At 36.3% G+C, this 26567-nt stretch overlaps 1 protein-coding gene and 1 long non-coding RNA gene across 2 annotated transcripts in view; both read left to right on the forward strand.

Annotated features, from left to right (window-relative positions):
- The window catches only part of LOC309640245 (uncharacterized protein), a 645560-nt gene that overhangs the window by 207549 nt on the left and 411444 nt on the right, over positions 1-26567 (forward strand). The window contains exon 2 of the mRNA XM_082418750.1: positions 23262-23341. Within this exon, the coding sequence (XP_082274876.1) occupies positions 23262-23341 (80 nt within the window). The remainder of the gene's footprint in view (positions 1-23261; positions 23342-26567) is intronic.
- LOC309640280 lies at positions 3957-5128 on the forward strand. The gene is made up of 2 exons (XR_014252158.1): positions 3957-4026; positions 4063-5128. It is a non-coding gene; the product is annotated as an uncharacterized lncRNA (long non-coding RNA).

Raw genomic sequence — 26567 nt, forward strand, 5'->3', positions numbered from 1 at the left:
GATGAAGAAGAGATTTATCCGCTTTCTTGTTGTTTGGTATCGTGCTTGCTTTGTTAGTGTTATCTTTGTTTTGCCTTTTCTTTGCCTTTTCAAGCCATCATTTGAGGGTTACGTTTAATAATCCATAAATGCACTTAATTAGGCATGTATAGACAGAAATGCATTGCTTATATACTGAAAACCAGTGAAAAATTAGGGTATTATCTCTTTCTGTTTGTAAAACTCCTGCTCCTCCCCCAGGTTACCTTGCATATCGTATGGAATGTGTTTCCTCCCCTAACATTCGAAGGATGAATGGTTATGATATAATCCTTTTATTTTTTTCTGAACTGATGTTAGAAGAGTTTGAGAGAAGTTAAGGAAGTAACATTCTCCTTTTTATAAAGAAGGAGAAGAGAGACAGGTTGATGTGTAGGGCTGCAGAGGAGAGGAGAAGGAATGGAGGTTGAAAAGATATGACAATTACCAGAGGGAGTGAGTTTTGGGAGAAATAGATTAATAAAGGATCTTTTCAGGAGGTTTTACTATGTGAAATTGGTGTGCCCTGTCCCTCATATCTCCATATCTTTTGTTCTGGTTATACATTTTTGACTAAATAAGAATGCTGCATTCTTTAATATTTCTTAATGATAGAGTACATACAACATTATACACTCAAAATGATTTTCCTTGCTACTTGCCTATCCAAATCCTGCTCAGCTTAATATCCACTTTTTCCAAGTAGCCTGTATCAGACTGTATTTTCTAAAAATGGCAGCAACAATATTGCCCATTCCACATAATTCTTTTCCAAGGTGACTTTGATACTCTTCCCTTCACTGAAGGGTTTATACAAATGGCAAACAAGTACATGAAAAGATGTTCAACATTAAACATCACTAGCTATTAGGGAAATGCAAATTAAGACCACAATGAAATATTCTTAACACACCTATTACGTTAGCTAAAATTAAAAAAAAAATAGTGACAATACCAAATGCTTGTGAGGATGTAGAGAAACTAGATCTCTCATACATTGCTGGCGGGGAGGTAACATGGTACAGCCACTCTGGAAAATAGTTCATTGGTTTCTTGACGAACTAAACATATACTTAACATATAACCAAGCAGTCACACTCCTGGCATTTATCCCAGAGAAATGAAAACTTACGTTCACACCAAAACCTTTACGTAAAAATTCACGGTGGCCTTATTTGTAAGAGCTCCAAACTGTAAACAACGAAAATGTCCTACAATAGGTGACTAGTTAAACAAATGGTGGTATAGCCATACCAGGGAATACTACTTAGCAATAAAAAGGAATGGATTATTGACACATGCAGTAACTTGGATGGATTTCAAGAGCATTATGCTGAGTGAAAAAACATCAGTCTTAAAAGGCCACATACTATAGAATTTCATCTATATAAAATTCTGGAAATGACAAAATTATGAGATGGATATAACAAATTAGTGGTTGCCAGGGTTTAGGGATGGTAGGGGGAGAGTATGACTATGAAGTGATAGCACAAGAGACTTATTTGTGGTGATAGTTATGTATCTTAATTGTGGTAATGGTTCCATGAATGTACACATGATCAAATGTACACACAGGAATGTATACATGTGACATTGTCACTATCCTGATTCTGAGATTTCCTGGTTTTGAGTAACTATACACAGTTACTAAGATGTAGCTATTGGGGGGAACTGAGTGAAGGATAGGTGAGACCTCTCTGTACTACCTTTGCAACTTTTTCTGAAACTGTAGTTATTTCAAAATAAGAGTTAAAAGAAGGCAAAAGACTAAATTTAGATTAGACCCTCGTCAGCCTTTGTCTCCACTCTTTTCCCACCCCTGGAAAAGGCAGCAGAAGGGTGTTACAGAGCACACCAGAAATGTTTTAAATTTAACTTGTGAATTTTTTCTTTGACTTCAGTATTGCATAGAATTGTGTTATTTAATTTCCAAATGTTTGTGGGTTTCCTAGATATCTTACTATAATAAATTTTTAATTTAATTCCATTGTGCAAGATTTTAAACTTAGTGTACTTTCCATGTACACTTGAATAGAATGTGCATTCTGTAGTTATTGGATAGAGTGTTTTATAAACATTGATTAGGTCAATATGATTTATCATTTACTTCCTTGCTGAATTTTTGTCTACTTGTCTTATCAGTTACTGAGAGACGGTTATTAAAAATGTCCAATACTGTTTGTGGATTTGTCTGTTTCTTTATTGCTGTTAATTTTTGCTTAATGAATTTTGAAGCTCTTAGTAGGTACATACATATTTAGATTGTTAGGTCTTCCTAATGAACTGTCCTTTTTATCATCAGGAAATTTCCTGCCTTATCCCTTGTAGTATTCTTTATCTTGAGTCCTACTTTGTCTAATATTAATAAAGCCATACCAGCTTTCTTATGTTTCCTATTTGCATGGCATGCATTTTTCCATTCTTTCACTTTCAACCACTTTACGTATTTATATCATTTTTATATTTGCTCTTCACAGTGTAAAATTTCTATTAATTTGTCTTGGTGTTCACTGACTCTTTCAATTGCCATCTCCAATATGCTGTTATGCTCATTTGGTGAATTTTTCTTTTCAGTTATTGTGTGCTTTCCAGTTTGGGATTTACATTTAATCCATAAAAAAATAATAGCTTTATTGAGAAATAATTCACATAATACAATTCACTCATTTAAAGTATACAATTTGATGGATTTTAGATATGACACTAAAAATATGTGCATCAATCAACACAATCATTTTTAGAATGTTTATATCACCTTAAAAAGAAGCCCTGTATCCTTTAGCTAACACCCCCAACCCCTCATCCCCTAAGCTCTAGACCATTAAGTTACTTTCTGTCTCTATAGATTTACCTATTCTGGACATTTCATATAAATGGAATCACACAAAATGTTTTTTTGTTTCTGGCTTTTTTCATAGTATATTTTCAGGGTTCACCAATGGTGTAGCCTTTATCAGAACTTCATTCCTTTATATTGCCAAATAATATTCCAATGTACAGATATACCACATTTTGTATACCCATTTGTTTGTTGATGGACATTTGGGTTGTTTCTACCTTTTGGCTATTAAGAATATGCTGCTAAAACACTTGTGGACAAGTTTTTGTGTGAACATGTATTTTCATTTCTATTGGGTAGAAATCCTTTACAAGGATGAAGATCCATGTGTTGTCTGGGCTGTCTTTTCACGTAGAGCTGAAGTCCTCTTTCAAGCTCATATGGTTGTGGCAGAATTCAGTTCCTTGTGGAACTATAACTGGGCTCCCCATTTCCTTGCTTGCTGTCCAAGTATCTCATATAAGTGAAATCATAGAGCATTTGTCTTTTTGTGACTGGCTCATTTCACTTGGCATTATGCCTCTAAAGTTCATCCATGTTGTAGCATATTGCAGAATTTCCTTCCTCTTTAAGGCTGAATAATATTCCATTGTGTGTATATACCACATTTGCTGATCTGTTCATCTGTTAAGGGACACTTGGATTGCTTCCATGTTTTAGCTGTTGTGAATAATGCTGCTATGAACTTGTTCGTAGTACTCTCTTACAATCTTTTTTATTTCTGTAGAATTGGTAATAACGTCCTCACTTTCATTTCTAATTTTAGTAATTGAATTTTAGTCTATCTAGCTAAAGGATTGTCAATTGTGTTGATTGTTCTGAATAACCAACTTTTGGTTTCACTGATTTTCTATATTGTGTTTCTATTCTCCATTTTACTTATCTTTGCTCTAAACTTTATTATTTCATTCATTCTTCTAGGTTTGGATTTAGTTTGTTCTTCTTTTTCTAGTTCAGTAAGTTGTAAACTTAGGTTGTTGACTAGAGATCTCTCTTGTTTTCTATTAAAAAAATTTTTTTGGCATCAAGTTGGGGACTTAGCCATCTGTTACATTTCTCTTTCTAGACAGTCCTCTGCAAGTAGTGAGTGAAGTTAAATCAAGCAAGTTAGAGTGTTTAGTACATCATTTTTCTCATAGTATTAGCAATTCTACACTTAGTAAGAAGAGGTTTGTTGATTAGATTTCATTTTGTTTGTTGATTAGATTTCATTTTTTGATTTGTTGATTAGATTTTATTTTTGTTCGAGGTTTGTTGATTAGATTTTGTTAGAGGTTTGTTGATTAGATTTCATTTTTTCACTCAGCAAATATTTTTTGAGCATCTACTGTAAGCCAGGAACTGTTTTTTTCCCCAATTGAGGTGTATTTGACATATAACATTATATTACATTCAGGTATACAACATAATGATTCGATATTTGTATATATTGCAAAATGATCACCATAATAAGTCTAGTTAACATCCATCATCATACATAGTTACAAAATTTTTTTTCTTATGAGAACTTTCAAGATCTACTCTCTTAGTAGCTTTCAAATATGCAATACAGTATTATTAACTATAGTCACCATGCTGTACATTACATCTGCAGGACTCATTTATTTTATAACTGGAAGTTTGTGCGTTTTGACCCCCATTTTTTAAATTGGATTGTGTGTGTTTGTGTGTGTGTGTGTGTGTGTGTGTGTTTGCTAGTGGGTTGTATGAGTTCTTTCTATATTGTGGATATTAACCCTTTATCAGGTATATGATTTGCAAATATCCTCTGCCATTCAGTGGGTTGACTTTTCATTTTGTTGATGGTTTCTTTTGCTGTGCAGAAGCTTTTAAGTTTGATGTAGTTCCTCTTGTTTACTTTTGCTTTTGGCGCCTTTGCTTTTGGCGTCAAATCAAAAAAAAAAAATCATTGCCAAGACCAACGTCATGGAGCTTACCCTCTATCTTCCAGGAGTTTAATTTACTATATTTGTGGGTTTATTTCTGGGCTGTCTATTCTGCTCCATTTGTCTCTATGTCTGTCTTTTAGCTAATACCCTACAGTTTTGATTACTATAACTTTGCAATGTAGTTTGAAATCAGGGAGTGTGATGTCTCCAACTTTGTTCTTCTTTCTCAAGATTGCTTTGACTACTCAGTGTCTTTTATAGTTTCATACAAATTTTAGAATTGTTTGTTCCATTACTGTGAAGAATGCCATTGGAATTTTGATAGGGATTGCATTGGATCTATAGATCACTTTGGGTAGTATGGACATTTTAACAATATTAATTCTTCTGATCCATGAGCACAGAATATCTTTCCATTTATTTGTGTGTTTTTCAATTTCTTTCATTAATGTCTTGTAGTTTTTACTATACAGATCTTTGACCTCTTTGGTTGAATTTATTTCTAGGTATTTTATTCTTTTGATGCAAAGTTAGATTGTTGATGTGAAATCTTTCTTATTCTGTAATGTTAGCATTTATAGCTATAAATTTCCCCCTCGGCACCATCTTTACTGCATCCCATAAAATTTGGTATGTTGTGTTTTCATTTTCATTTGTCTCTAAGTATTTTATAATTTCCCGTGTGATTTCTTCTTTAATTCATTGGTTGTTTAAAAGTGTGCTGTTTAATTTCCGCAATTTGGTGAATTTTCCAGTTTTCCTTTTATTATTGATTTCTTAATTCAGCCTGTTGTGGTTGGAGAAGATACTATAAGATATCTATCTTTTAATCTATTGAGACTTAATTTGTGTCCTAACATATAGTCTAGCCTGGAAATTGTCCCATGTGCACTTGAGAAGAATGTATATTCTGTTGTTGGGTAGAGTGTTCTGTACATGTCTGTTAGATCTAGTTAGTCTATTATGTTGTTTAAGTCCCCTATTTCCTTACATATCTTCTGTCTAGTTATTCTGTCCTTTACTGTGAGTGGGGTATTGAAGTCTCCAACTAATGGTATAGAACTATATGTTTTTTCCTTTAATTCTGTCATGTTTTGCTTCATATATTTTGATGCTCTGTCATTAGGTATATAAATGTTTATAATTGCTATGTCTTCTTGAGTATTAACCCTTTTATTAATATATAATGTCCTTTATTATCTCTTGTAAATTTTTTTCATCTAAAGTCTATTTGTCTGATATTAATATATATACCCCTGCTTTATTTTGGTTACTATTTTCATGGAATATTTTTTTCCATCCTTTAACTTTCAATCTATTTATGTCTTTGGATCTAAAGAGAGTCTCTTGTAGACAGCATATTTGCTTTTATCCATTATGCTAATCTCTGTCTTTTGATCAAAGAGTTTAATGCATTTACATTTAAAGTAATTACTGATATGGAGGTACTTTTATCTGTCATTTTGCTATTTGTTTTCCATGTGTCTGATAGTTTTTTTGTTCCTCATTTCCTGCATCACTGTCTTCTTTTGTTTTTAGTTGACTTTTTGTAGTGAAGTGTGTAAATTTTTTTCTCATTTTCTCTTTTATATATTCTATAGTTATTTTCTTTGTGGTTGCAATGGGGATTGCACTTAACATTCTTAAGTTATAACACTCCATTTTGAATTTATGTCAGCTTAACTTCAATAACATACAAAAACTGCTCTATTACAGCTGTATCCCCACCCCTTTCAGTTGTTGATATTATGAAATCACATCTTTATACATTGTGTACCCCAAAACATAAACTAATAATTATTTTAAGTGCATTATTTTCTTAAATTGAAGTAAACAAGATTTGGAGTTACAAACCAAAGTTACAATAATACTAGCTTTAGGTCAATTATTATTATTATTTTTTATTTGTATTAGTCCCTTAAATCATGTAGAAAACAAAAAGTGCATAAAAATTGCATGTAGAAAACACACAAAAAAGTTACAATAATACTGGACTTTATAAATGCCTGTGTATTTACCTTTTATTGAGATCTTTATTTCTCCATATAGCTTCGAGTTACTATCTAGTGTCCTCTCATTTCACCTTGTAGTACTCCCTCGAGTTTTTATTGCAAGGCAAGTCTAGTAGTAATGACTACCTCAGCTTTTCTTTATCTGGGAATGACTTAATTACTCCATCACTTTTGAAGGACAGTTTTGCTGGATATAAAAATCTTGGTCGACAGGTTTTTGGTTATTGTTGTGAGTACTTTGAATATATCATTCCATTGTCTCCTGGCGTCCAAAATTTCTGAGAAATTCACTGATAATCTTATTGAGGATCCTTTGTATATGAGGATTCACTTCTCTCTTGCTGCTTTCATGGTTCTCTCTTTGTCTTTGTCTCTTGAAAGTTTGACTATAATGTGTCTCAGTGGGGGTCTCTTTCAGTTTAACTTACTTGGAGCTTGTTGAGTTTTGTGGATGTTTACAGTTGACCCTTAAACAACATGTGTTTGAACCACACAGGTCTACTTATACATAGAGTTTTTTCAATAAATACTACTATAATATTCCACAATCTGTGGTTAATTGAATTCGTGGATGTGGAACAGAGGAAATGGAGGACTGACTGTAAAGTTATGTGCAGATTTTTGACTGGACAGTAGGTCAGTGCCCCAACCCCCGCATTGTTCAAGGGTCAACTGTATATTCATGTCTTTCATGATATTCTCTCTGCCCTTTTCTCTCTCTCTTCTTCTGGTACTCCTGAAACGTGTTATGTTGGTCTGCTAGATAGTGTAACACAGTTCCTTTAGGCTCTGCTCATTTTTCTTCAATCTTTTTTGTTTCTGTTCCTCAGACTTGATAATTTTCATTGTCCTATCTTTAAGTTCACTGATTTTTTTCTTCTGCCTAATCAAATTTGCCTTTGAATCCATCCCTCTAGTAAATTTTTCATTTCAGTTATTGTACCTTTCACCTCTGCAATTTCTTTGGTTTCTCTCTAGGTTTTATATCTATTGATACTACCATTTTTTCCCTACATCTTTTTCTTGACCTTCTCCACATCTTCCTTTAGTTTTCTGAGCATTTTTAAGACAATTGTTTTAAAGTCTTTGGTATATCTGCCATTGGGTCTTTTTCAGGGACAATTTCTGTTGTTTTTTTTTCCTTTGAGTGGGCCGTACTTTCCTGTTTCTTTGTATGCCTTGTGATTATTTTGCTGAATACTGGACATTTGAATTATAAAGTGGTAATTCTGGAAATCAGATTCTTTCCCTTCCCCTGGGTTTGTTGTCATTTTTGAATGTCTTGCCTTTAATGTCTGACTCCCAAAAGGGGAAAGAGAGAAAAATGAAGTGGGGAGGAAGGGCATTAGCCCTTTAAACCTCCTGGAAGTCACTTCAGCCAGAAGGGAAAGGGATTGCATCAATGGGAGGAGCTGCAACAGCAATTGCTGACCACCTCTTTGTCTGCACCTCTGTGCCCAGAAGCAGCAGTCAGTGATCAGAGCACAGATCCACTATATTTAGAGGATAGGGTTCTTTTTGTCTACCCTGGCTCCCACAAGCTATGTGCAAACTGCCCCCAAGAATATGTGCACAATTCCCTGCCACATGGCTAGGGTTGGGGGATAGGTAGCTATTACTGTGCTAGGAGCTGAGAGCTGAGATTGATTAAAATTAATTGCAATTTATTGTCCAAATCTTTCCCTGGAAGTTGCAAGCCTTCAATAGACTCCAGAATTCCAAAATAGTTACATCAGACAGATTCTGCCAGTGCAATCGTTGTCTAGATGGGGAGACAGATTCCTGGTGCTTCCTACTCCACCATCTTCCCAGAATCCTCTGGTATATCTTTTTCTATAATATTATTTCCAAACTTTCTGTGCTCTCAGGTTTTAAATGTCTCTTGTTAATAGCATATAGCTGGGGCTTCCCTGGTGGCACAGTGGTTAAGAATCTGCCTGCCAATGCAGGGGACACGGGTTGGAGCCTTGGCCCAGGAAGATCCCACATACTGGGGAGCAACTAAGCCTGTGTGCCACAACTACTGAAGCCCATGGGCTTAGAGCCTGTGCTCTGCAACAAGAGAAGCCACGACAATGAGAAGCCCGTGCACTGCAATGAAGAGTAGCCCCCGCTCACCGCAACTAGAGAAAGCCAGTGCGCGGCAACAAAGACCCAACACAGCCAAAAGTAAAACAAACAAATAAACAAACAAATAAATAAATAAATAGCATATAGCTGGATTTAAGAAAATACCAGTTTTGGAGTCTCTGTTTTGTATCTTGTGAGTTACCCTACTTAGTGATTACTGACATATTTAGAATTGTTTTTAATCATCTTATTTTGTGCTTCCATGTGCTCTGGGGATTTTTTTTCCCCCTACTTTTTTCCTTTTCTCACTTCCTTGATTGGTTTGATCTTTCTCTCAACTGGTTTATTCTCTTTGTCTCAACTGGTTTGATAGCTATATATTCTCTAATTTCAGTGGTTTTCTTAAAATATGTACATTTCTTAACAAATCTAAAATTAATCAACATCTATCCTCCAGGTAAACAAGATAGGAACCTTAAATTACTTTAATTCCAATTATCCTCTGCAATCTTACAGAGAGAAAAGATGTATTGCTTATAAGTGAATGACAGTCTGATGGAAGATTTCTCATCAGCATCAATGATACAGCAACAAAATATCTTCTAAGAGCTGAGGAAAATTAACTGTTTACTTAAAAGTCAGTATCATTCAAGAGCAAAACTCACAGATACTTAAATTTTTAAAAAAATTTTATATTGGAATATGGTTGATTTATAATGTTGTTAGTTTCAGGTGTACAGCAAAGTGATTCAGTTATACATATAAATAAATCTGTTCTTTTTCAGATTCTTTCCCATGTAGGTTATTACAGAGTATTGAGTAGAGTTCCCTGTGCTATACAGTAGGTCCTTGTTGATTATCTATTTTATATATAGTAGTGTGTATATGTTAATTCCAACCTCCTAATTTATCCCTCCCCCCCACCTTTCCCCTTTGGTAACCATGTTTGCTTTTTAAGTCTCATAGATCCTTTTTGAAAGTGTTACTGACTGTCTCAGATCAGGTGGACACCAACTGGTCCTTCCCTTGCCTGGTGCCAATCGCTGTAATTGAACGAGACTGGGTTTGGCAAAGCAGAGCAGAAACTTTATTCGTTGATCAAGGAATGGAGAAGGGAGAGCTCATGCTCTAAAGAAACCTTCTCCCAGAAGGGAGGAAAATGGGAGACTTTTATGGGGTAAGAGGCAGATGTGTCATAAGAAACTGGGGAAAATGGTGGAGATTTCCAGGAATAGCCGGGACGCGTGCAGTCCCTCAGGCTTCCTTGCACATGGCACTAATTGTGCCTAGCAAGGTACAAGTCCCCACTTTGGGCAGAGATCTAGCATGGTAATGAAGCAAAGGCAACTTTTGGACACTTCTAGGTTTCCTCTGCACAGACGCTGCCCTTGCAGTTAGGCTAGAACTGGTTCAGGGCAGTTGACTGTGTTTCCTTTGAGTTATAACTGTAAAACATCTTTGACAAACATCAGGTGTTTTGGAACAAGAATAGAAATAGGTTAAAGCAGAGATTTTTCAGCTCCCTGGGATATGTATGGGTGACAGAAGAACACTAAGTGATGTATTTCAGTCAGAAGAAAACAATGCAAAAGAAAGGAGTAAGGTGTAAGAAACAGTGTTGTTCAAAGGGACTGGTAAATGTATTGGTAAATTCTTGTAAGTGCTGACTATAATATCTAATACTAAGAATACACCTGTGAGGTAGTTGGCTCCCCATTTTTACAGATGGAGAAAATAAGGGTGGAGAGGCTAAGTATCAAACTTGCATGAAGTCACACAGCTGAAGAAGACTAGAGCTAGGAGAATGCTCTCTTGTTCAGAAATAGCATGAGACTCAAAAAGCAGTGCTAGCAATCTATGTTCATTCTTTGAGCTAAGTTGTGACTCAGAGTTCTTGTGTCTATGAGCTCTAGAATGTATAAGGAAAATTCACTCAGGTATTATCCTCTGAATTAAGGAGAACATGGAGCAAGAAGACCCACTGAAGATAAATTGTGAAAGTTTATCTTACTTGAAATCACAATTGTGTGGAATGATTTTTCAGTCACTTAGCATGATTAATAAACTTGGAGAAATATTAAATAACTGATGGTGATATGACCGTGTTAAGAAACCAAAGGCAGAGAGAGAAATCAGATTGAATCAATAAAATTACTCTATTAGTAAAATTAGTAAATAGCAAAACATAAGAGTTCCTCTGTATATGGGGATAAATTCTATACAATAAAACACATATGCAGTTGTATTTTTAAGAAAACATCACTTGATTTGTTCTTTAACCAGGCTTACAAGCTGCAATGTAATCTTTTAAAATTATAGGTAATTACAAGAAGGCACATTAAACCTCAGTTAATCACAGTTGTTTCAAAAATATGTCTCTTCTCTTAACAAAGCAGTAACCCAGCCAAAGCTTGGATAAACTGGCATTTCCCTAGATCACATGTTTCATTCCTAAACACAATGCCCCTTGTGTTTCTTTCAGGTGTCCATACTTTCTCTGAAAAATAGATCTCCCCTTCCAAAGCTTGAGCATTATCTGCTCTTTGTTTAAAAATAAATGCATTGTTCATGTGTGGACTAGTAGTGCAGGTGTTTTACCTCTCTTTTCCCAGTCAGGCTGATTCTTAAGCCTCTCGTGAAATCAGTTCAGTTTAGTTAAATCTCTGACATCCATTTCTCGTTGCCATTTCCCTTTATGGCCATAATATAAGCCCCAAATACAACCAGATCTTCTTTCATTCCATTATGTTTACATTTTTTATTATCTCCGGAGTTGCCAACACTATTTCTTTCTCAGTTCTTGAAAGCTAATTCGAGGGCAAGGCCAAAGTTCTCATCAAGCATTAGCAGTCTGGGTTGCTTTCATTTTTCCTGAACTTCCAACTGCTGCATAATGGTATGTGTTTGCTCCTATCACTGGAAAGCACTATCTGAAAGCTTTGCATGAAATTAAACTCCCTGAGGTGTAACCAAACTGAATAAAGCCACAGAAGCATGTATTGAAACAACTATTTTCCTGAGTGGGGCATGTGAAACACTGACATTCTCAACACAATGAGGATTGGTATTGAATGTCAGGTAACTGATTCTGTCTTCTGAAGTATAGGGTTTCAAACCCTCATTTTATTTTCAAACAATCACTTTCATGTTATTCCCTAGAGAAAGAGGACGGTATGAACCTCAGATCACTGGGCAAGCTATAGCTGAGAAGGGAAAAAGGAGGGCAGAATTACTTAAAGTCTTCATCTCTTCAATGCAAATGATAGTAATTGATATTACTTATCAAAGTTTCTATTTTCTAGCTGTGTAATTTGAAGTTTCAAGCAATTTCCTACTGTTATTCATACCTCTAGATTTTTTGCGTAATCCCCCCTTTCTGTCATTTACTGTTACTGAGGTGTACTTCAGTAAAATATAGTGTATATTTTAGGATTTTATTATTCCTATTGCTTTCATGTCTAAGAGTTTTAAAAACTTCATCTTCCATTGTAAATGTTAGAAACTTTCCAGAAACATTCCATGAAAATAGTGAATAATCAGCAACGAATCTAGCTTCTTTACTTTTTCTTATTCCAGTGTTTTGCTTAATACAAAGTGCTCAATGCTTTGTTGGTTAAAAAGAAGAATGTAACACACTGGTGGTGTGTATTATTGCTTCTTTGTCAAATTTACCAAATGTAACTGATCTGAACTTAATTGTGAAACACATTATTCTCCTGTGTCTGTAGAATTTCTCTACGATGTTGCAACTTCATTTAAAAAACAAGAGCCCGTTTCTTCAGTTGTGTTAAAAAGCTGTTTTTGTAGGATTAACAATTTCAAAATCAGTTTCACTTTATATTTTAGGATTGATAATTCTATAGATTTTAGACCAGAGTTTGGTATTCATATTACTACTGGCAATTCTCTGTTACACTGTGGCTACAGTTCATGTGGACTCTAGAATGGAACTCAGCATTACGTGAAGATATTAAGGAGATTTTACTTATAAGTAAGTGCCATGCCTCTGGCCTTAAGGAAAGTATTAATCAAGACACTCAGTGTTTTTGAGATTTTGATTACAATGGCTGAAGTGAATTTGCAACATATAATATGGAACCTAAACTCAAGAACAATTTCTCCTTTTATAGTTGTGTTTGAGCAAAGGTTCCTTATTTCTTCTTGAGCCAGCTGATTTCCGAATTCCTATGTAATGTCCCCTTGGGACAGCTAAAGAAAGGTCTACCCACTAGATACATGGGAAATAGCACTCTGAACTCCTTGAGATGGAGAAAGGGAAAAACTCTATTTTTCCAGCATCCTGGAGTTAATGTTTGAAAATGCAATTTGCACAAAATGTCTAAAGAGTTTTACTTAAGCGGTAAACACTGCTGGTAAATTGACTCAGCAATTACTTTTTCCTTTTCAACTTTATTGAGGAGTAATTTATGCACAGTAAGTACAGTTTGTCTCTTCTCCCCATTCACTATATTTATTTGACCATTTAAATATGTCAGTAGTGACTCATGTATATTTATTTTATAATTTGGGATTATAATCCAATACCATGTTATTTATTTTTGTGCTCAAATTGTTCCAGCTTTGGCCATTGGAATCTCTTTCAGGTTGGCTCCTGTGTTGCTTTGACATGCCCCAGCCTTTTGTTTTTTGTGAGCTTCCTTACTTTCTGGTGCTACAAGAACTCCAGGCTTATCTTTTATTTTCTTTCCCTGCCCCAATCCTACAATTAGCCATTTTCTCAAGGATACCTAGTTCTTTTTATTGGAAAATGGCATTTAGAAACCAAGATGTGGGTGCTGGATTTGCTCTTTGCTGCTGAGGTTTGATTGCTTCTAGGTCCTCTCAGTAGACAGAGCTAAGTAATATATGTATACATACTAACCCATGTATGCACATAAACTTATAATCGGCCTGTATCTATCTGCATATAAATTAATTGGAACATGAGTTCATATTGATGTCTCTGACTCTGATCCAGCACCAGAGGGTTCATCCTATCCTTCTCTTCTTGTTTATCTGCATCTTTCATCTCTGACAGTGAGAAACCTGCCTCATCCACATTCTGTTCACTTAATTGTTCAACTTTAGTATACATGTAAAGAGGTTACTATCGACATCTTATATGCAATTCTGTGTCTAAGAATTTATCCTACCATACATTCACACTGGTATGCAAAGATATATAGACAAGAACTCTTCACTGAAACATTGGATTCTCCCCCTTTCCTTTCTATTCCTTTTCTTTTAAACCGTATTAAATTATCTTTGATTTTTAAAAAAAACTTTTAAATTATGGACATTTTCAAATATACACAATAGTAGAGAGAAAAGTATTCTGAACCCTATGTCATTATAGTACAACTCTAACAATTTTTAGCATTTTGCCTATCGTGTTTCACTTATTTCTTATTCTTTTAAAATGCGTTTTATTGCAAATACCAGATATCATATTACCTCATTTATAATTCAGTAAGCATCTCCAACAGATGGGCTACACTAAAAACATAACCAAAATACCATGATCATAACTTTAAAAATTAACAACAATTCTTATACATGATACCCAACCTATGGTCATATTTTCCCAATTCTATGAAAAGTGTCTTTTTTAACAGTTTCGTTGTTTTGATCAGAATCTGTGGTAGGCAGAATAATACCCCTTCCTCCCCAATCCCCATGAAATGTCCACATCCTAATCCCTGGAACCTATGTTACATGGCAACAGGGGCTTTGCAGATATGATTAACTTAAGGATCTTGGGATGAGAGCATTATCCTGGATTATCTGGGTGTTCTCAGTGTAATCACAAGGGTCCTTATTGAGAGAGGTAGGAGGTCAGAGTCACAGAATGAGATAAGGGCACAAGTAAATGTTGGAGTGATGCCATTGCTGGAAGGAGGCCACTAGTCAGGGAATGTGGACAGCCTCCAGAAGCTAGAAAAGGCGAGGAACTGATTCACCTCTAAAGTCTCCAGAGGGAATGCAGTCCCAGCACTTTGATTTTAGCCCTGTGAGGTCCATCTTTGGACTTCTGACCTTCAGAAGATAATAAATTTATAAGCTAATCACTTTGTGTTGTTTTAAAACCACTAAATTTGTGTTAATTTGTTACAGCAGCCATAGGAAAACACAGGATCCAAACAAAGTCTACATATTGTGTTGGGTCGTTATATTTCCCAAGTTTCTTTTAATTTGTAATGGTCCTACTTCTTTGTCTTTTCCGATTTGTTGGAGAAGCTGGTTCATTCTTCCATAGAATCTTCTGCATTCTGAATTTGGCTCATTTTTACCTCGTGGTGTCATTTAACGTGTTCTTCCATATCCTGTATTTCCTAAAAACTGGTATTAAGTTACAAAGTCTTGTTTATAATCAGGTTTGATTTGGGCGGGGGCAGGATGTTTCTTAGATGGTGTCTTATACTTCCTATTATATCACATCAGGAGATAGCTAACAGTTGTCCCATTGCTGGTGCTGCTCGGCTGATCCACCCACTAGGAAGCTTCCATTAACTTTTAACCTAGGGTTTTAGTACCCATTGATGATTGTTGCTTACATCCATTATTTCACTAGGGGCTTCAAAATGGTGATGTATTAGCTGGAATTCTATAAAGAAAAACTTTACCATATCAATTATTTGGTTACTCTGAAACATAATTTGTGTATGAAAGCAGGGTAAATGCTTAGTTCTTTCTTTTCATTCATTAATTTTTTCAAATAATAAGTTTGTGTGCCTTAGCAAACCTCTAATGGTGACAAATGAATTTTTTTTATTAATTATTAATTCATGGATTTATATATATTTGTTGTGTTTTAATCAGTTGGAGACAGTATTATTTTTCATGCTCAAATTGTCCTTTGGCGAGTGAAAACTCTTCAAAGTGACTCCTGTTCCTTTTGATGCTGTAAAATAAGGTACGGAGAAATTTTGTTCCCATGCCTTTTCAATACAAAAGAATGGAACAACCATCCTGAGCCAATTTCACTACGTGTAAATTCATACTGTTTTAATTTTTTATGCAATCTGATGAGTAGATGAGCTCTGATTTAAAATTTTTAAAAAGTATGTTTATTGTAACAAGAATTATGTTTTAATACTGCAGTTTTCAATAAAGATTGATGTGAGTTGCAAAAAAAAATTTGTTGACCCCAAGAATATCTTTTTTTTTTTCTCTTTTTTTTTTAAGAAATTCACGTTCTTATTTATTTATTGATTGATTGATTGATTGCTGTGTTGGGTCTTCGTTTCTGTGTGAGGGCTTTCTCTAGTTGTGGCAAGTGGGGCCCACTCTTCATCACGGTGCGCAGGCCTCTCACTATTGCGGCCTCTCTTGTTGCGGAGCACAGGCTCCAGACGCGCAGGCTCAGTAATTTGTGGCTCACGGGCCCAGTTGCTCCGTGGCATGTGGGATCTTCCCAGACCAGGGCTCGAACCCGTGTCCCCTGCATTGGCAGGCAGATTCTCAACCACTGCGCCACCAGGGAAGCCCCCAGAATATCTTTTATATTTGTTTTTAGTTTAGCTTTTCATTGATTCACTTTGAAAATGAAGGCAAATGTGTGTATATTTTAGTATTCTTTCCTTTTGCACAAAGGTTAACATACCGTATACAGTGATCTGCACCTTGTTTTTCATTTAATAATATCTTCTGGAGATCCCCACATAAAAATATATAGAGAGACGCCTCATTGTTTTTCACAGCTACACAGTATTCTATGTTTGGATGGACCACAGCTTAGCCAACCAGTTCCATATTGATTAATATTTATATTGTTTCTAGTCTTTGGGAAAGAACAAGAGAATCATTCCTGTCTATACTTGTTGTGGTGTTTTAGGATCTTTAGGACCCTAGCTTCTCCTTTTGTCAGTGAGTTCTGGTTCTGAGAACTGGCTCAGCTCTTAGAACCAAGCAAGGGACTGCATCTTTTTATTGGTGAAATTACCATCAGCCTCTTGTTTCATCCATCTTTGATTTCTTTCCATCATTGAGATTGAGCTGTACTTTTCTTGCCTGCCCATTTATCTAGCCCCAAGAGTACTGTTCCCTATTAAAAAATTATATCTTTCTGTGGTTCAGGCCTCCCCCCACCTGCCAACTTCCACAATGAACTTCTTGTTCCTTATGATAACTGTGCCCACCTTGCTTCTACTAGCTTAGCTTCATCAACTGGCCTCTGGAATTTGGTTTGAGTCTTAAACTAGTATTTGTAATTAAAATGCTAAGGTAATTATAGCCTTAGAAATTTGCCTAGAAATAAGTAAATAAATAGAGGATATGAGGTTAATAATTACCACTTCCCTTCTCCCCAGTAATGCAGCAACTAGGATTTTTATTTAAATATTGAGCTAAACCTAATCTACTTCTGACATCTCATCAGTTTCTCCCCAGGTAAGGCAGAAAAAAAATGTGCACATCTTCCAGATTTTAAAATCCCACACAAAATAAACAAAAAATGCTGTGTATATTGAGTACACAACTAAAACTGATGTTAAGCACCTGAAAAGATAAATCATTATGGCTTGTCATGTTTCTTGAAAGCTTTTAATTTTTTATATAAAATAGGTGCTCTGAGATCTCTGTTGGAAATTGATACAAGCTTTCCACTATCAAACACACATCAAACCCTTGTCTACAAGTATTCCCAAGTAGGTCATTTATTATTTTGACATGCTCTACTTTGTTTACATAATGTAGGGTAAAATATTAGTTTTTAGTTTTACATCCTATTTCTGCTTTGCTAGGAAGGAGTCCATTGTCTTTAGCATAATCTCATTGTCGGCCTTTAATGAAAATACAGTAAAGACCACCAATAGCCAACTCTGCATTATAACTGATGTATAACTGACCATCCACTTTAGCCTTATATTTTGTTACTACAAGTCTTGATGGATTATCTCACTCACTCACCAAAAACCTAATAATAATTTCTTATAGTCAGGAAATTCATAAGCATCTGTCATAGATTTAGCATCGAAGCCATCAATTTTCTAGATTTTCCTTTCCAGAGAGCACCCTCGGCTCTTGAACCCTGGTATAAGGAAAAGTCAAGGACCTTTACTGCTCTGCCCATCAACACCCTCCTTGCAGGCACCAATTATGATTGGTGAGTGGCAGTCTAGAGTAGATGTTGTCTGAAATTTGGGGCCCTTAAAGGGGCTATTTGGGAGGTATGTTGAAAATACTTCAAGCTTCTTTTTGCTTGCACCAAGGCAACAAAATAAATCTTTTAGCATTCATGCAAAACAAAAACCAAAAAACAAAAAAACACCAAAAAAACCCCCAAAACCCCCCAAACCAAGCAAACAGAAGAACTACCATCAGAGGCAACTGTTTTCTTGATAATGAATACGTCTGTTGTCTTCAAACCTGCTTCCTTTGTTCCTGTGCTGGATGTCTTCCAACTGCACACTCCACCCTTCTCTACTCTGCTTTCTGCCCAAAGAGGCTGACCTGTTTAGATGAAATCAGTGGTTTTCTAAGTGTGGCCTGAGGAACAGCAGCATCGGCATTACCTGGGGACTTATTAGAAACGCAGATTTTCAGGCCTCATACAGACCTACTGAATCAGAAACTCTGGGGTAGGCCCACCAATCTGTTTTAAGAAGCCAGTCCTCCTGGTGATTCTGATGCATGATAAGATTTGAGAACCACTGGACTACATGTGAAGCTTCCTTATCCTGTGGCCTCTTGTTGAGTTTAGTCCATGGGGTGCACCAGCAGGAAATCTGAGGGAAGAAGGAGGGTGACATCTGGGTATTTATTTTCTCAGTTCTCGTCCTGTGACTGAATGTCTGTGTCCCTGCAAAATTTATTTGTTGAAACCTAAATCCGCAATGTGAGAGTATCTGGAGGCGGGGTCTTTGGGAGGTGATTAGGTCATGATGGTGAAGTCCGCATGATGGGATTAGAACCCTTATAAAAGTGACCTCAGGAGCTCTCTTGCTCTTTCTGTCATGTGAGGACACGGTGAGAAGATGGCCATCTGTGAACCAGACCCTCCTCACTGGACACCCAATCTGCCAGCACCTTGATCTTGGACTCCAGCCTCTAAAAGTGTGAGAAATAAATTTTTGGTTTTCTTTTTTTAAATAAATTTATTTATTTACTTTTGGCTGCGTTGGGTCTTCGTTGCTGCGTGGGCTTTCTCTAGCTGCAGCGAGCGGGGGCTACTCTTCGTTTCAGTGCGTGGGCTTCTCATTGGGGTGGCTTCTCTTTTTGCAGAGAATGGGCTCTAGGCACACAGGCTTCAGTAGTTGTTGCTCGCAGGTTCTAGAGCACAGGCTCAGTAGTTGTGGCACACGGGCTTAGTTGCTCTGCGGCATGTGGGATCTTCCTGGACCAGGGCTCAAACCCGTGTCGCCTGCATTGATAGGTGGATTCTTAACCACTGCGCCACCAGGGAAGTCCCAAATCTTTGTATAAGCTACCCAGCCTATGTTATTTTGCTATAGCCATCTGAACTAAGACAGGAGGTGTTACAGTGTCTTTGCTGTATGCAGTCATGAGAAATCAAAATGCTAATGCCTTCAGCTCATTGCCTTCTCTCACCTGTTCCACCTCAGCTCCTTGGCTTCCCATTATTAAAGCTGGTTTCAGTATTTATTAACTGAGTTCAGATGGAGGAATTATAAGAATCATAAAAGAGTTTAACAGTTGGGGACCACGGGTTAAACATTAAAACCCATTTTAAATAGTCTGACCCAAAATACCATTAAACTCAATAATTAAATAATGATTATTATCTAATTTATAAAATATGTAGAAATGTTTTAATTTCCTTATCACAAACAGCTATTTTTCCTCTTCCTAATAGCATGACTGTGAACTTTGCATTGGTATTAAGACATCATAAAATGATGTGTGCAATCATCTGAATAGGTAAAAAATTCAGCAAAAGAATGTGAGGGGGCCTTAGCAGTGATTTTGGCTCAATGTGTGTGTGAATTGTGCAGTCACAGAGGGCCCTGTACTCAGAAGGTCTTGTGCTTGGTTTGATGCTCTGTTGTGAAATTTTTAAGACATTTTGAACAATGGCCCCACTTTTTCATTTTGCACTGGATTTGGTAAATTATGAAGCTGGTTCTTGCCTGGTCATATTTGTTCAAGATGACTAAGTAAGTATGAACACTATCAAAAATAGAGTCTGATTGTTAGTGTCATTATACCTATTAATAATTGCTTTATTCATACTGGTTTCTAGATGAAAGATGCTAAACCCCAGGTCTCACAGTATTAAATAAATATGTCCCTCTCAAAGACTGAAAAATAGTGTCACCTATATCACTATTTCTAATCAAATGTAACAGATAAGGAAACAAATGACATCTAGTATGCAAAGCCTTCAAGATTATGTTGAAAACGCTGAGAGGCTAATTTCAGGTGCTAATAGGAATTGCTGTTCTAATTTCATCAGGCAACGAAACCCTGAAGACTGACTCAAAACTAGACACACAAATGAAAAGATTTTTCTTTGGAAGGTTTTTCTTTGAGAACAAAATAAGAAACAGGAGATGTCCTTTGTAGCACAGCAACAGGTAGATATCCTCTAAATAATAACAAAAAGTCAGAGACTATCTTCCCTGAATAACCGAAACTTGTTGCTGGAAGTAGAAATGTCTTGGGTTTGAGGGAAAACTTTTTCTATAGGGTTGAGCCTTGACTGGAATTAGAAGTAATTCCTGGTTAAAAATTTATTTCCTGAAGGAATAAGTATCTAATACCTGACATAAGGGTGACTCAGAATGTCACTATTTCCATTTTTGGCATCCAGTGCACAAATCTTAGAAAAAGCTACATGTGCCAATTGACAGTCTTTTCCCAACATGGTGAAGAAACAGTCTATTCAATTATGGTTTGCACTGCAGGCTCTGTCACTACGTTTACTCTGACCAGGCCTAGTGGGACATGGCATAATATACAATTGGGTCCATTCAAATAATTTCCCCACTGTATATTCATAATATGCAGAACCTTGCCATGGCAAGTCAAGCAATCTCACTGCCTGAAGCAGCCGTAAGCTAAAGAAATGTCTGGGCTTTCAGGGACAGATATTCTGGAGGCTTACAATGTGTGGGTAGAGTTGTAAGGACTCTTATGCTGGTGCTTGGTTACATCATCTAGAATTAAATGCTGAAGGGTTTGCCTTTCAGTACGTTCTTATACCTAGAACTTTTCTCCGTGTATTCCTTGATTGAACTCCACTACAGGAAATTTATAACATTCAAACTTAGTATCTATTTTCTCCTTTGGTAAACCACTCAGCAAATGTTTCGAAGAAAACAAATCAGAGTGAATGATATACCATTCCTTCCTCATAAATCACTAAAGTGGACACTTTGAGTGAGGCCCTTTGAGAGCACAGAGACTGTGATGAGATGGGCTTAGGGCATCCCCTAAATAGAATATTTTCTGTCATTTACTAGACTTTAAAAGGTCTTGCTATAGGCAGCTACCAGTGTGCCTTAGCAGAAATTCTTACCTACCTTATAGAATTTATTAGTATCAAATTTTATTTTGTCCTGACACAAGGGCCTTTGAGAAACTAAACAAACCACTAATGAAATTTTTGCAAAATGGAAAAGTTTAAAGATAAAATACACTTAACTGTTTGAACTCAATTTCTCCCCTCTTTTAAAGGGGCTGAAAAGTTATGTATATTGGATTCCACAGGGTAAAATCCCCAGAACAAAATCGTGTGTATTCCAACAACTCTGATATGCACAACTCAGTGATTTGCAATTCAGTTCTTCAAAAGAGGAGTAAGTCTATAATCGTCCAAATTATTTATCATAATAAACAGTCCTGACATTTTCTTTAGTGATCTAGTTGTATAAGAGATACTGCATTTGTGAGACATACATGTAATTTTCAGGATGAGAAATACCAAATTTCATGGAGAGAGTATTTACACCAATTGTGTACTGTAGGCCTCCCTCAGTATCCATGGGAGATTGGTTCTAAGACCCTTATGAATACCAAAATCCATGGATACTTAAGTCCCTTATATAAAATGGCATAGTACAGTTGGCCCTCCATATCCACAGACATAGAACCCAAGGTTACAGAGGGCCAACTGTACTTAAGAATAGTGGAAGACTGCTTCCTCTGGACAAGACAGAGAACAGCACAGTATTCACTCTCCTGGTTGAAACAACTAAAACACAACAAAATATCTGAAGAGACAGTTTTCAGACAATGGACATCAGGTAGTGAAGCACAGTGATCCCTGAGAGAAAGGAAACAGATGAGGAAAGCCCTAAGAAGGGAAGAAGACCACCTGAAGATGGAGGCAGAGATTGGAGTGATGCATCTACAAGTCAAGAAATGCCAAGGGGGCTTCCCTGGTGGTGCAGTGGTTGAGAATCTGCCTGCCAATGCAGGGGACACGGGTTCGAGCCCTGGTCTGGGAAGATCCCACATGCCACGGAGCAACTGGGCCCGTGAGCCACAATTACTGAGCCTGCGCGTCTGGAGCCTGTGCTCCACAACAAGAGAGGCCGCAATGGTGAGAGGCCCGCGCACCGCGATGAAGAGTGGTCCCCACTTGCCACAACTAGAGAAAGCCCTTGCACAGAAACGAAGACTCAACACAGTCATAAATAAATAAATAAATAAAAGAACGTGAATTTCTTTAAAAAAAAAAGAAAGAAATGCCAAGGATTGCTGAAATCACCAGAAAGGAGGAGAGAGGCATAGGACAGTTTCTCCCTCAGACTGTCCAGAGGGAATGAACTATGCCAACATCTTGATTTTGGACTTCTGGCCTCCTGAACTATGAGAGAATAGATTTTTGCTGTTTTAAGCCCCAGTCTGTGGTAATTTGTTATGCCAGTCTTAGGAAACTGATACACACAGGTAGAATAAAAGCCTGAAAAAAAAAATCAACAGTGATTCAGCAAACTGGGAAACTTCAAGCAACCTAATATATATGTACTTGGAATCTCCAAAGAAGAGAAATGAGAGGGAGGAATAAAAAAATTATCTGGAGAAATAATAGCTGAGAATTATAAACCTAGAGATTCAAGAAGCTCAACAAATTCTAAGCACAAGAATTATGAAGAATGCATACCATAATAAAATATCAACAAAGAGAAAATGTTCCAAAAAAACAGTGATGAGGAGAAAATATTAAACCACTGATACAAATATTAAAGTCATCTAATAAGGAAAAAGACACATTATGTCCAGAAGAAAAAAGGTATTCTTTATTGACATAAAGAATGTCAATGACATTTTATGTCCTTGTGACAATGACACAAGACTTCTTGTTGGAACAATGCAAACCAGAACATAGTGAAGCAGCATTTGCTGAAAAAAAGAAACTATCAACTTATAATTCTATACCAAGTAAAATATTTTTCAGAAATGAAAGCAAAATACATTTCAGATACACAAAACTTGAAATAATTAATCACTAACAGACTTACATTTCAGAAAATGTTAAAGAGAAAATGATACAAACTGGAAATCTGGATCTACACAAAGGAATGAAGAGCACTGGAAATGGTAACTATGTGAGTAAATATAGAAGGCATTTTTTATTATTTAGAAAAATCTCTTTAAAAGATAACTGACTGTTTAAAGCAGACATAATAACAACATATTGTGGGCTTTATAACGTATGCAGAAATAAAACATATGAAAACAATAGCACAAAGACCAGGAGGAGAGAAATGGAAGTAAATTGTTTTAACAGTTCCATACTAATATGAAGTGATACAATATTACTTGACAGTAGAAAGGAGAGAAGATTGTTGTGTTACCAGAAATTGCACTTGCATCATGGCTCATTATACCACATATGCTCAAACCTATTGTGAAGAGTCATTTTAATTTACTTTAAGAAGTTTTTATTATGAAAAATTTCAAACATGCAAAAGTGGAGGAAAATATAATGAATCCTCGTGTACGCATAACTGAGCTTCAGTAATTATCAAAACATCGACAACCTTATTTCATCCAGACTCTCCCCAACTTCTCCCCACCTTATATCATGTCGAAGTCAATCCTAGGCATTATATAATTTCATTCACAAATATGCAGTATGTATCTTTAAAATATACTTATCATTATTACACTTAACATTTAACAGAAATTCCTTAATATCATCAAATATTAAATTGGTGTTTAATTTCTCCAATTTCATTAAAAAAGAAACCAATTGCTTTGAGTTATATTTCAAATGAGGTCCACATATTGTACTTAGTTGGTATAGCTCTTAAATCTATAGATTATTTACTCTTTTTTATTTGTTATGTTTTGGTTTAATCCTTTAATATAATTTCTATCTTGAAGGTGGTTAGAGACCTTGGAAAGTTACTTAATCTCTCCCTCACTTTTACATCAAGCAAGATCACACCTACCTATCTTAGACAGTGAGGTGCTGTCTGAGAAAGTTTCCATTTTGACAAAATCAGCTCTCTTAGGGTCTCTTCTACACTGAAATATCTGAGGCTATGGAGACACTTTGCAAAAGGAGCTATATAAATGAATTTAATGTGCACAATTGATTGAACTGCTGGAAAGACCTCTTACATCTTTCAACTCCATTAACTAGGATTCACTTTTGCTACTAACCTGACAAGAGGTTTTCTTTGTTAGATACAAGAGGTTACTATGAAAGTACAAAGAACTCTTCTCAATGGAAGAGTTTGTCTGGGGATGATGTGTCCCCTCTGTGGGTCTCTGAAATTCTTACCTTAGTCAGAAATTCAGTTAAATAGTGTTTATATGCTGCTTTATATTATCAAAGAGTAATTGGTGTTTTCCTTAGAATCCTGGCCAAATTCCAACTCTGATAAATACATTCTACTTCCCAAAATTTCCCCTGCAATTTAAAATGGATTCCATATCCTTAATTACCTGTCCCAACTTGTTGCTTGGTGTTGAAGTTCACCTATTAAGCAGCTGCTGCTATTGGCCTCAAAGGCTTGTTCCTTTTGGGATTAGAAAAAGGGATCCTGGTAAACTTGGTGAACAAGTATGTGTGTATGAGAGTATGAATGACTGTAATGGTTTTAGAACTTAAACTTATCATCTAATAAGAAAAAATTGGAAATTTCCAGAGAGAGAGAGAGAGAGATACACAGTCATTTCAGAACTATGAAGCCTTCATTTGCTCAGTAAACTTTTATTAAGAAGTTTGTATGTGTGAGGCATTGTTCTAGATATTGTGGGAGATACGAAGATGAAGTAGATAATAGTTCTTGCCTTAAAGGAATATACAGTCTAGTAGAGTGGATGTTTTCATAATATTAAGCAGTGCTAATTATTCTTTTTAAAAAGTCTTCCTTATAGTGGATGAAAACTTGAGCAAATTCCATACCTCTTTAATCCAGGATTTTCTCACCTGTAAAATAGAGATAAATATCTATTCAGAGTGTTTCGTGAATATTTTATGATGTAAAGCATTTAATATATTGCCCAGCTCGTAGTAAGTGCTCCAGGAACATTAGTTACTGTGGACGTACATTAGATACGTGTGCACACACTAGTTACGTGTCACTTGGGTCAGCTGCCATGGAAATGTTAATGCCACTGAAGTATTGGGTTGTTCATATAAGTTCAGATATCTTGACTCTCTAGGTAACAGAACTGTGGGTGGACAGCTCACTCATCCCATAAACACCAAGATTACAGGAGAATTCCACACCCAAGTGCCTAGCAGGCTCTAGATCTTTCATTTACTGGTTCTATGATAAAGATCATAAAGGGAGGAAAAGGAATTGGGATCTTCCTATTCTCACTCCATTACCTAACTTAAAATCCTGAGTGGTGTTAGAGACTAGGATTTGGAAATTCAGACCTTGAAAGCTGTTACAACAGGAGAAAATAAAAACTTTACTGTTTGACATTGGCACATATTACAAAGTCCCTCCCTGTTTAACAAGCTTTAAGCTTTCATATGAGACATAAGACACTTAAGGGAAAAAGTATTGCCACAAGGCTAATGATGACAACAACTGCCAGCGCACCTTCCATCAAAAGCAAGTGAAGGCTTGAAACAAATCTGAGCTCCGGTTTGGTTTAGAAGCATCACTGTGACATGCCTGTGCCGGCAGAGGCTCAGAATGCATTCCTTAACACTAGATATCTAAGACGTACTGGGTGCCAGAAGCCCAGTGGTAATAAGAGAGCAATTGTGAAGCTTCATTCAGATGGTGATCTTTCACTGTGGGCGTGCTGGCTTGGAAAGTTTGGTGCAGGGAGCCACAGGAAATAATGTGCCAATTCCTTTCCTTCATCAGGGGTTATAGTCCAGCTAACCCATTCTTTTATACCTTTATCTTTCAGACATTTATTGAATGCCGCTTATATTCAAAGGCACTCTGTTGGTGATTAATGCAAGTGAAATAGTATATTTAGAAATGGCAATAAATGATAAACTTCATATTCTATTCTTTGTGCAATTTGGAGAAAATCCACTGGCATACTTTAGATTGAATCAAACAACAGATATACATAATATGACTACACAGTAGTGAACTTGATTCTTTTTCTTTTTTTATAAATTTATTTATTTATTTTTGGCTGCATTGGGTCTTCACTGTTGCGCACGGGCTTTCTCTAAGTTGCAGCGAGCGGGGGCTACTCTTCGTGTGGTGCACGGGCTTCTCATTGCAGCAGCTTCTCTTGCTGCGGAGCACGGGCTCTAGGCGCGTGGGCTTCAGTAGTTGCAGCACACGGGCTTCAGTAGTTGTGGCTTGCAGGCTCTAGAGCATAGAGCTTGTGTGATCTTCC

Source organism: Balaenoptera physalus, assembly GCF_965194825.1.
Source record: "Balaenoptera physalus genome assembly, chromosome: 12".
Classification (NCBI taxonomy): Eukaryota; Metazoa; Chordata; class Mammalia; order Artiodactyla; family Balaenopteridae; genus Balaenoptera; species Balaenoptera physalus.